Source organism: Pseudopodoces humilis, chromosome 8 (genome assembly GCF_049639895.1).
Source record: "Pseudopodoces humilis isolate 2021_Gansu_Grassland_sample_001 chromosome 8, ASM4963989v1, whole genome shotgun sequence".
NCBI lineage: Eukaryota > Metazoa > Chordata > Aves > Passeriformes > Paridae > Pseudopodoces > Pseudopodoces humilis.
The window spans coordinates 32,107,398-32,119,573 of record NC_142207.1 but is presented as its reverse complement, the minus strand read 5'-3'; the positions used below and the strand labels follow the sequence as shown (position 1 = coordinate 32,119,573).

Genomic DNA, 12,176 nt, shown 5'->3' with positions numbered 1-12,176 from the left:
CTATTTTCCTTTTCTTTTTTCTTTTTTTTTTCTTGTTTCTTTAGATGAAGTGTTCTGACTGTGATAACACTAATTTTAGGAAAATAAACATTTACTGCATCATATTGCATCAGAACACAAATCTTAAGCTCTTAATATTATATATTATAATATATAATATATCAAATCTTAATATTATATATTATAATAGATATTCATAATTGGACAACTGAAGGAGCTCAGGAGAGTAATTCCTAGTGGTTTTTGGGGTTTGAAGTGGTTGTGGGGACTTTTTTAACTAGAAGTTCCCACCCTGTACCATGTGTTCTGTTTAATAACCAGATGTCTGTGTAGGGCATGGTTCTTTCCAGTGGGATAAACCCATAGAGACCATCAGCTGCGTGCCAGAGGAGATTGGCCTGGTTTGCAGCCGGAATTGTTTCCTGTCCACATCCAGGACTTGTTGGGCTGACAAAAAGAGCTGCTCAGGAGTGTTTCAGAGGTACCCAGGGGTGTTTCAGAGGTGCCCAGGGGTGTTTCAGAGGTACCCAGGGGTGTTTCAGAGGTACCCAGGGGTGTTTCAGAGGTACCCAGGGGTGTTTCAGAGGTACCCAGGGGTGTTTCAGAGGTACCCAGGGGTGTTTCAGAGGTGTCCAGGAGTGTTTCAGAGCTACTCAAGAGTGTTTCAGAGCTGTCCAGGAGTGTTTCAGAGGTACCCAGAGCTGAGGTCTCTGTCTCAGTGGCTGGGCAGGTAAGTGCTCGTGGCACATAACTTAGGGCACGTAACGTAGGGCCAGTCGTGATGGATCCCCCAAGCTGTAAAAAGACAGTAAATTTGCATGAGAAGACTTAATGGTCTGGAAAGCCATAGTGAGGTGGCTACAGACAAAAAGGGTCTGTAAAGAAAAGTCACTGAGCCTGCTGTGGGGGTTTCCAGGAGCACTGAGTTCAGTGGGGCACCGTGTGCTCCTCGGTAGCTCCCAGCTATCACATTGGCTCTGAAAACATCATTGGTTGAATTTAAATATGGCCTGAAATGCCCTCAATAGGACAAATGTAATGCTTGAGTTTTTGAGACATTGTTTTGTGTTTAAATAACTACATATCAGATTTTTTAAAAGTAGAACAGATTGCAGTTTTAACCAGTCATGGATAAATTGTGTTCTTTAAGGGAATGAAATGAGACAATGAATTCATTGCCAATTATTTCAATTTGTGTATTATATTAATTTTGGCTTTCTTTAAAAAAAATTGAAAAATATAAACAAAAGCAGAAAAGAGAAAAAACAAAAAAAAAAAGCTTAGGAAAAAAAAAAAAAGCTTTGAAAGCTTAGAACAAAAAAAAAAACAACACTACAGAGGATCATGCTAAAAATCTTTCAGAAAAGAAAATGACAGTTAAGCATGACTAGCCAAAGCTAGGGAAGCTGAATGCAATAATCACCAAGAACTCTCATCCTTGAAAATATAAGTATGCAAAATTTCAGGTGTAAGTTGTACCCTAGGTCAATCACGTGCTCCAAATTAAATCTTTTTAATATAGGGTCAAATTTTCTGTTTCCCTGGTGCCTTGCCCAACTTTACTGGCAATTTTTCCTAGACCAAAAACTAACTTCACCAACTCATTAAAGCTTGATGAGCTCCAGAGCAGCTTTTTAATGCAAATTAATAGCAACCAGTCAATTGGCAGTCAGTTAACCTGTGGTAAAATAAATAAACAACTGGCCCTAACCCTGTCCTTTGCCCTTCCTCAGGTCCTGAAACGCTTATGAAAATGTGGTGATAACCCTTGGACTGAGGCACAAACACTGACATCTGTTCAGCACTCGGTGTTTATGCTCAAGAGGGGCTTTCAGTCCATCTCTAGGGCTGTGAGTTCTGCAGGGTTCAAAGGCACTTCATTTACCTCAGTGTGTCAGTGCAAGCATCAAACAGAGGAACTTGGTTTTCCCAAAGAGTCTAATTATGTTAGACACTCACCTGTCAATTGAATTAAGTCAAGTAGCTATAAAAATCTTCAGACATCTACATGCCTCCTATAAGGAAATTGAAAGCCAAAATGTTTTAAATCCCAGGATGTTTTAAAATCAAAATTCTGCTCTAATTAAAGTGAGTGACTTGACTGTTTAACGTGGAGGAGTAAAGGAGATGAATACCAGGCTACTTCTTCCCTTGCTTATCGTTAAGCAGTGATGAACATTCAGTGAAGAAGATAATATCTAGAGCTAAACCATCTTTCCTTTCTACAGCAAAGCCTCCTTCAGTTCCACTCTGTCAAAAGATTAGTGGTAGAGATGTGGTGGATAAATTTTTCTTCGATATAACTAGACCTGTGTTTTTCCATAAGCACTGATAAAGAGCTCCTCCATAATACAGCCTCCCAGGCAAAAATGTGTGGCCAGCACTCTCACCTTACAAGTGCCTGCTCTGCCTGAAAGCAGTTCTTATAAAGCACTAGAATAAATAAATAATTCTGCAGGCCTGTGCCCAACAGTTAGTTTTAATGGCAGAAAAAAACCAATCAAGTGATTTTATGAGACCCAGTTAAAAGTAATTATACACTATAAGTGCTTTGAGTGAGACAGACAAATCTGATAATGAATTGCTGCGTCATTGTAAGCTTCCTTTCCAGTTAATTCAGTCTCACCATTGCAGGACACTGTTCTGCGTTGCTCTGCTCTCCACTGAGTCCAGCTTTGGCCCTGTTCTCATCTGTCTCGCTCCATTTAGTGCAGGGGGTGTGGGATTCAGCTGTTTGCATCACTAGGTGTAGGGCTAGCAAATGTGGTGCTGCAAAAATCAGGATGGCTCTAGGAAGCAAACAGCACTAATGGGAATAAATTTTGCTATTTCATTCTAATTTCACTGTGTTATTTATCCTAATGCTAGGGTGTTTACCCAAACACAAAGTACTGTCTGTGTGTTTACTGGGAAGCTGAAAAACCAGTTTTATAATAATTTGCACGTCTTCAATAGCATTTTCAAGTACGCATTTTTAGCAGAATACTGATTAGCTCTCCTGTATGTAATAAGTGTTTTGGTAGGAACTGGCTGTCTGCAGGTAGTCTGGAAGAAAAAATAAAGGTAGTGTGGGTTTTTTTCGGCCTCCAGTGTTGAATTAGTATGGGATACCTCTCATTTTTGGGCCCATCCCCATCCAGTGCAGTGAAAAAGTGGGGTCACTGCTGGAAACACCTCTGCCCAAAAGGAGGGATCAAGGAAATAGTGTTTGTGGCCTTGTGAGTTGTAGTTATCACCTCCTACAACTAATGGGGAAGCTTCAGGTAAGGTAATCAGAAAGACCCAACAATATTCTTGGTAGTTATTTTCCCAGTCAGTTGTCAGTCTCCTCACTGAAACTCCCTCTGCACTGCTTGGAAATTAATTTGGCAGGATCAATGAGTAATTTGATCCATGTATTTAACTGCCTTTTGCTCTGGTCTCCCTGCCTTGATAAGGACAGGAACCTTATAAATAATTAGATTTGTTACCAGACTGTACTAATATTATTAATGTATTCTATTTTTTAATTTATTTCTTCATGTACATCAGTGGATGATGTATAGACTGCTTGCACGAGGAAAAAAAACTGCTATGCAAAGATATTAAAAAAATTCTATATACTAATACCAAGACTGATAGGAGATGTTAGTAAGTTGTACATTTTATTCCAGAAAATCTGATTCCTTGTGCTGTCTTTATAATACCAAGGAAATATACCAGAAATAAAGGAATCCTTTGTTAATTGTGCTCATGGATGTCACAGTTAATTAACTATTGGGAAGTGTGCTCTTAAGTTGCAACTGATATTTTTTATTTATTTTTGTAAAAATATAATTTTAGGGGTTTTTTTAATATAAATATAGCTAATGGGAGTTTTGCCAAATCAAGAGTATTAGTTTGATATTTTTATTTATTTTTTTCAATTTCTAAAATACAATTTTGCTTTTTAATTTTAGTTATTGCAACAGGAAAAAAAAATGCTTTAAATATTTTTTTCTGTGAAACAAGGTTACAGTGGAACATCTGTCAGGTCTAATGGGTGCTAATCCTGAGGATCAGACCAGAGCAGCTTAATCCTCTCTGGGATGACTATACCAGTAAATTATCCTGAAGAAGGGGTTTATTTCTGTAATACGCTTTGCTTTGCAGTGACTGCAGGCCTGACCCTTTTAAGTCTACAGTAAATGCAGAATAGCTTACTGCAATAAAAGGAGCTCACATTTATTGTAAAGTAAGAATATTCACACTAGTAATCACCGTGGAATAGATAATGTATTATAATTTCACCTTCTTCCTTTTTTTTTTTTTTTTTTTTTGGTACCTAGCTGACCTTTCTGCAGATAGTATGAGCTTGAAGTGCATGCCACAAAAATATCCCCTTGGCTGAGGCATCCAGTGAGCTCTCCAAAGTTATCTGTGCAAAGAGTTCAGCACTGCTGTGGCTTGCCTTTGTCTCTCTCTCTCTCTCCTGTAACGGGAGCACAAAGTCCAGTCTGGTTTGTGACAGCCCCTTTGTGAATAAAGCCTGCTTTTAATCCAATTTATCAGATGTTTGCAGTAGCATTTGCACAGGCTTAAGGCTTGGGAGGATGGAGAAGATGGATTTAGAGAAATAAAGCTAGCTGATAGATGGGATCACTTATTAGAGATCTTTCATATAAATTATGAAAAATAGCTACAGTGAATTATAGCTCTAGGCTTTCAGATAATATGCCTTTCAGGAAAAATATAATGAAACTAAGTGACACTCAGTTCTGAGTTTTATTACCAGGCTGAATCATAATTCAAAGTTCTTTTAAAACTTCCAGGATGGCCTGCAAATCTTGATGAAAATGAAACCAAGCTTGATGGTATTTAACCAGTTTAAGTGAGTTTCTTGGCTGCTACTTTTCTCCAGGAATATTCCTCTCCAGGAAGTTTCCAGGTTATTTCTGTCTGCAGTCCATTGCCCACTGCTCTCAAGGGCCAGGGACTGCAATTTTTTCCTGTCAGTTTTTGGGCAGTTATCCCTCATCAGCACGGACAGGGCTAGGGGAAGGTTCCTCTGCCAAGGCAGAATCGATAGTAAGAGCCCAGCAGGCAGAGAACCAGCAGCCTCTGCTCGCTTTCCAGTCTCTGCTCATCCTTGAAATCAGACTTTCCCCATTCCCAGTGCCAACCAGCAGCAGGAGCAGGTGACTCAGTCCCAACCCAGCCCAGGGGATCCCAGGGCGACAGAGGACCTCGTCTGTCGCCCTGGGACAGTCCTCTAATCCTGGACACATCCTTAAGGGGTTTTGTGTGTGTGCATGTGAAATACATGAGGCTGAAGTCTTGAGGTTTGTCTTGAGTGGCTGCTGCCCCTGGAGAAAGGGGAAATTTTTTTAAGTTGGATGATGTTTAGTAGCTGCATAGAAACATCTGCCAGCAAAATATTATACAGCAGCAAAGGGTGATAAAGGAGTTGTACAAAAGTGTTAGTTTAGTGCTACATCATGATTTTTGACAAAAAAACTGAAAAGGAGAGGGTAGAAAACAGAGACTCTAAATGGATTTGTGCATGGCACTGTGGTGTGGCATGTTCTTAGATCTTCTTTTGGAGACTATGGAAAGAGTAAGCAGAGGTGATGAGTGGCCTTGGTGTAAGGAATGCATGAATAAACCAGAACTGTGTCACTCAGGGAGCAATACCTGAGAGAAGGTGTGGTGGGGGTACATGGACTTAACAGTGACCTGGTCAAAGGGAATAAAAGTCTGTATTTATGGCCTTTTCCAATACGCAGCAGCTGAAACCAGCAGAATACAGGTGCAAAGCAAAGGGAATGGTGCTTAGTTAAGAGTCACTTTCCTTAGTTGTACAGACCAAAATCTTGCACAGGTTTAAAAGGTTGAACCAATACAGCCATTTACATGTTCCCAAGGTCAAACAGTTCTGGTTCTTGTCATTTACAAGTCCCTTCTCCATGCATGGTAGAGCCCCTTTATTGTATTCCATCCCATCTACTTACATTTAATTTAGATGTGTTGCCATTCTTTACTTACCTTTGAAACTGTGATGTACTATTGTAATGTAAATTTAACCCCATGCCCAAAAATAACCTAGCTGAAGGAATTTAGTGATAGAAACCCTGATATTCTTTGCAGTAAAGTTTTCCATGGAGTTCCATTGTCCCTGCCTCATTAATATGCATTGGCATGCCAAATCTAATTGCATTCAGGTTAGGTTTTGCTAGGAAAAAAGTATATTGTTTCAAAAATGGTGCTTTGTGTCAAGGACACCAACAGTGAAGTTACATAACTTTATTCAGGGTGTTTCACAACATTAGTAAATCTTACAAAAGTTTCCTTGAGGGTTAAAAAGATCTTTATGAAAAATTATTATTTAATTCACTGTTCTTGTCTTAGGAACCATCACATGGTGTCTCCTTATTTATTTTTTAATATATATATATATATATATATAAATATATGATGTTCAGTAGTATTCCAGAGTTCCAGTAATTCCCCCAAATTCAGATTTTTCTTTTTCATGTTTTAATAAACCCAAATTAAGTGTCCTCCCTTTGTAGATTACAAGATTTATTTTTAAAGTATTTCAAGGGAAACACTCCTTAGGGTCTTCATGCTATTTCCACTGCTGGCATCGTGGTAATACCTGAAGTGGTTTAAAACCTGTAATCTTTACTAGTTGGTACCAAGAGCTAAGTGCAGAGTTTCCAGGGGAAATTTCCACAGTGCATAAATGTATTTTCAAGTGTGAAGTACTGCTATTTCTTGAAATAAAATGCTAACTCACTTTGGATTTAAATGGAACAGATTTTATGAAACATCACTGTAGAAAAGTGTTAGGAATCTGTGAATTTGTCATGTGTCAGCCAATATTCAAAACACCACTCTGAAGTGACTTGTGTAATTCTATTAATGGACAAAATTTTGGTGAGGGAGTACTTCAGTTTGGGTATGAATCAACAGTGTTTGCTAGCAGTCCAATCATGCTGAAGTGTAGTTAAAGTGCTACTTTAAATAATAACTACTTTCTGGATATAATTTTAATTTTATGACTACTGTTCCTCTCTCCTGAGAATAAACAACACTGTTATGAATATATTCTGATCTGATAACATAAATTTTCCATTTTAAAGTCCCCAAAATATATTGGAAGTATATGAGTCGCCAGCTGTGCAAGCAAATACAGTCTTTTTCTCCCAATTAACTCAGTTTTGGATGTTCTGATTACAATATTACCTTTTATCTTAATCTACCTGAACCAAAGAACTCAGAGTGAGTAAGCTCTGAGAAACAAATCCGAGGGGTTTATTTTGTTAAGCAATATTTGACACGTTTGGGATTTTGGACTGAGATTGTGTCCCAGACTTGTCAAAAGCAGGAGCCACTGCACTGAGGTTATCCATGTTCAGTGTTTAACTGGTGTTACACTAATCTGACATGACAGACCATTTCCATGCTCTTTCACAACAGGCCACATTGCCATCAATGTATTTAGGGGATTAAAAAGTCTTGTATGTAAATTTTTCATAAATGATAAGCAGAGTTGTATGTGATGCATTGGTTAATGTATGGGTGTGTCCCGATATGGGATGACAAGCACAAAGTGATGAAGATATTAATTACATCTCAGCTGTGAAAATGTTCCTCATGTTTCATATGTACAGGCACCTAGTGGTTTCTTTAAATTTCTGGGTTTCTTTGTTTTGGTGTTTTGTTTTGTTTTTTTTATTTAGAAAACTTTCTTGCAAAAGCCTTATAGCTAAATAATTGCCATTTGTACCTTCATGCTTATTGTGCTTGAGTATATCACTGAGGAGCGAGGCTTGGATCAAAATGAACTTGAAAATAGCCTTCAGCATGATAAATATTTGTATTTAAATGGAACCCAGGGAAATCCTAGCCTCTGACAGAGCCCTGAAGGGGAGCTGGCAACTGTATAGCAAACTGAAGTGTGCAAATCTTCAGCCTAGCAGCAGATCCAGTAAATATGTGCAGTGTAACACAGCAAATATGGGCAGGCTTTTAGTTACAGAGGTATGTAAATGTTTACAAATATGATTAACTGCAGAGCACAAAATCCATTCTCAGCATCAAAGGCAAAACTAAAATTACTTTTTCCTGCCCCCCTCCAGGATTATGCTGAAAAGAAAAACACGATAGCAAAAGCTCTGGAAGATCTTAAAGCCAACTTCTACTGTGAACTCTGTGACAAGCAGTACTATAAACACCAGGAGTTTGACAATCACATTAACTCTTATGATCATGCTCACAAACAGGTAAGAGAAATCTGCTCAGTGCTTCAACTTAGTTTCAGATAGAATAATTAGATAAGCTGTGCTTCAGATGGGCTGGGAAATCACAGCTGAGTTGTCCTCAGATGCAGATTCTGGAAAGCAGAATACGCTGTTTTCTTGGGAACAAATCTTACCGTGGAGATTTTGCAGTCAAAAATTCTGAGGTGGGAAGAAAGAGAAATTTGAACAGTTTAATCGTGAAGAGGAACAGGGAATGATGAATAATAATGAATAATGTGATTAAAATTGTAAATGTGTAATTTCCTTCTTAGGAGTTTAATTTTTCACAGAAATGCTGTGGTGTACTTCAGACGCGACTCACCGCGAAACATTTGTTGCAACAGATGTGCATAAGAAACTTGACATGCTTTTTGGTAAACTTCTTTTTTAGTGCAGGTACAGCTCTGAAACAGGCTATGACTGCTTAAATTAGTGCAGGTACGGTTCTGAAATGAGCTATGATTTTATTTCAATGCACTGTATTAAAGGCTGTCAATGGAAGGATTCTGTGTTTTAGCTTTAAAGCGTCGGTATTTGGGTTTCTATCACTACATGGTATCACTTTAGCTCCAAGTTTTGTGTCTGACTTTGGTGAGATAAAAGCAGTACTTCCACAGAATGAGAGAGGCAATGCATCCCAGGGCAACGCCCTGATCTGCAGAGGGGTTACATCTATTTATTTCAAAAGGAAAGACAGTGCATCTTGATTCCCATGAACATATATGTAATGATAACATAAAGATATGTAATAACTGTACAGAAAATTCCTACATAGGCCACTTAGCTGGTAATTATTCTGTACCTTTTCTGTTTTTTTATCTGGTGAAATCATACAGTTGTGTATATGGATTGATTTCTTTTCATTCTAATTGAATCTCCCTTTTTCCTGTTATTCTGCTCAGGTATAGCACAATATATACATGTTTTATATCTGTATTACATAGAATAATGATTTGCTTTTCTTTTCTTTAGCACTCATCCCTGTAATATTTCTCTCTCTCTCTCTCTCTCACTGGTATTTTTATTCAGCCCATAATTTACACTGTCAGTATGAGTGTTAGGTTTATTTTGGGGAACTGTGAAGATGTGGACCTCAGCAGCAGCAGCAGCAACCTGTGAGAAGCTGGAGGGAAAGATCCATATTAGATAAGAAATTAGCAGGTAGCTTCATTGCATCCTGTATGTTTATTATGAGTTTTAGTTAAAGTACAGCTGGAACTGATTCTTTAGGTGTTATATTCACACAGCAGCATGCCATTGATGGACAACAGGAAAAGAGAAGTTATGAGCAGAGTCTTCCCCACTTGACCTCACTTAGGATTTATATTTAATAATTTTTAGTGCTGTGAGCACTTTGAAATAATGAGAACCTGAAGGCTCCAGTCCTTGTTCATCTACTAAGTATTGATGAAAAATTGATTTTGAAGCTGAGGTCAGGTGTGACACTGAGTAGGAAGTTTTTTCTGGTGTTTCACATGGTAATTCTTGTTTTCTCATGGTTTTGGGCAGGAGAGGGTGGGCACTGTACCAGCCTCTGCTGGAGCATGGCAGATCCTGCCTCTCCATCTTTTCTGCAGGGGATCTGTGTGTCTGTGTTTACATGTGGCTCTGTGGATGTGTTTGGTGACACATCTTCTTCCTCTGTTTGACATTCACAAGTCTAATCTCCCTGCTAGGAAACAGAAAAAAAAAAACAACACAGTTTTCAAGTAGAAGAAATTGCATGGATGCTTGTTTGGCCAAAGAAAAAATTTTCAGTAATGTTACTGTCAAATAAAACTGTTAATTCCTAAGATAAAACATTGGGTTTAATTCTCCTGGAATATGTTTTTTTGTGGTGGCTTCTATTAGTGCTACGAAGAAAAAACATTCCTCTTCCCATATTTTGTGTGTAAAAGGGGGGAAGGCAGCATATGCTGCAGCAGAGGCTCACTCTGATTTGCTCTGTTTTCGAGAACTTCACACCAAATGCTTTTTTTGGGTGGTTTTAATAAGTTTGCTGAAGACATGTGCAGGTGCTACTGTTGAATGCTCTGATTTTGTCCTGAGACTTCCTATGTCAGTGGCAGAAGTTCTCCAGCAGTTCAGTAGAGGTGAGAGGAGCTAGTAATCTGTCTTTGGATTTTGCTTATTTTTTTTTCTTTTAATTATTTTTTTAATTTTTTAAAAATTTTTTTTTCTTCTATCACACCTTTCTACAACAATGGGCAAGTAAGGGGAAGCACTCAGTACAAAGAGTTTCCCACTACCCAAGGACAGTTGTAAGCCACTCTGGTTTCAGTGATCCCAGCACCTGGGAGTGGTTTCTGTATGATCAAATGGATGAAAGCTCTGCCTAAACCTGAGTTCATCCTGGCTTTTCTGAAAAGCCATAGTTAATCCAAATTGTGCAGTCTGTTATTACACCATCTAAGCCATGGGAGGGTTTGGCAGAGAAAATGTTCCCGAGAGCTCCTGTACCTCAGTTCTATTGTAGAAGAATTTCTTTCCATCCATTCAAATGTTGCTAGCACACAAAATTTACAGGATTTAAACCAGGAGATATATTATGTGGGTTTTCTCCACTGGCTGGGAGGCTGTCAGGTGGTGATTGTGTTTTGATTTGCTGTGTCTTAACAGCTTCTGAGCACCCACTCTGAGATAGTGTGAGCACCTTCTGAGCAGTCCAGGAAGAAAGCACAGGACTAGGGTAAACCCAGTTTTATTTCCTAGAACCTGAAGGAGTTTAGTGTCTCAAGAGCCTCACTGCTTCTGTTACTGTTTTCCTGTTCTTAGCTTTTACAATATTGTTTGGAGAGCATATCTGTAGCCTTTATGAAATACTCCAGGAACAGCAACTTGCAAGCTGTCAGTGGTAACAGAGAAAAATGAACTCTCTGCTTTGCTTTGAAAGCCTAGAAAAAGAGAAAAAAACAAAACCAAACCCTAACAAAATAAAATGCTGGTGTGTTTAATAGCAGCAATGTTCTGAGTGCAATACAGAAAGATGAGCAACTGCTATTATTTCATATAGCAATGAGGGAATTGCTATTTGCTAATGATGGCCTAAACCCACAGAAGGTGGGATTTGAGACCCAGGCCAGGGCTTTGAAAACACATGTATGACTCCATGCAGCGTTTCCTACACCTCTGGAAGGAGCTCTGTGAGGGGTTGGAAGGCCCTGCCTGCTGTCCTTGCGATGCTGTGGGTTTGATAACGCTGCTCTGGGTGAGTGACCTTCAGCTCAGAGCTGCTCTGTGAGTTGTGCTGGCCTGGTGAAGAAATCTGCAGCACACAGCTCGGTCCCCTGGGCCAGACACTCCTCCAGAGACTTGTGTCACCACAGGGACAAAGAGGGGTTTGAAAGTCTCCATCCCAGAACTTCTGGTTAATCACCCGATGCCACGGCAGCACACTCCAGCTTGGTTTGCCCTCCCAGGAGGAATATTCCAAACACCAAACAACAACAATAATAGAGAAAGCTGTGATGAAAAAGAAGTAGCCCTAATGTATTTGCATCTACAGATGAAAATACAATCAATTAAGTAAATTGTGAGCAGGAATTTTTCCCCACAGAATCTGAGGTCATTTCTCAAACTGTTTCTGTCTGGATGAAAATGATCTCTGTGCTCTACAAATGTATCTTTTTAAAATTGTACTCGGGGAATAACGCACAAATTATGCAGGAAAACTAAGTTAGTAGATGTCCCCTTTCCCTATTCCAGACACAGATCTCTCCTGTCCACATTTTTCTCCTCTCTTTACATCTTTCTATTTGCACATTCTTTTGACATCAGTGCCAAATAAGCTGGAGATAATCTCTATTCACATCAGAAAATATCAATCTCTAATCAGCCAAAAGTCCAAACTTGACTAATGTTCATGTGTTTGAATAAATATTTTGTGGAATATGGGTGGAGAACAAGAAATTT

General features: G+C 38.9%; 1 protein-coding gene across 1 annotated transcript in view; it reads left to right on the top strand.

Moving 5' to 3' along the window:
* The window catches only part of ZNF804A (zinc finger protein 804A), a 148,984-nt gene that overhangs the window by 106,104 nt on the left and 30,704 nt on the right, over positions 1 to 12,176 (top strand). The window contains exon 2 of the mRNA XM_005528928.3: positions 8,103 to 8,246. Coding sequence (XP_005528985.2) covers positions 8,103 to 8,246 — 144 coding nt within the window. The remainder of the gene's footprint in view (positions 1 to 8,102; positions 8,247 to 12,176) is intronic.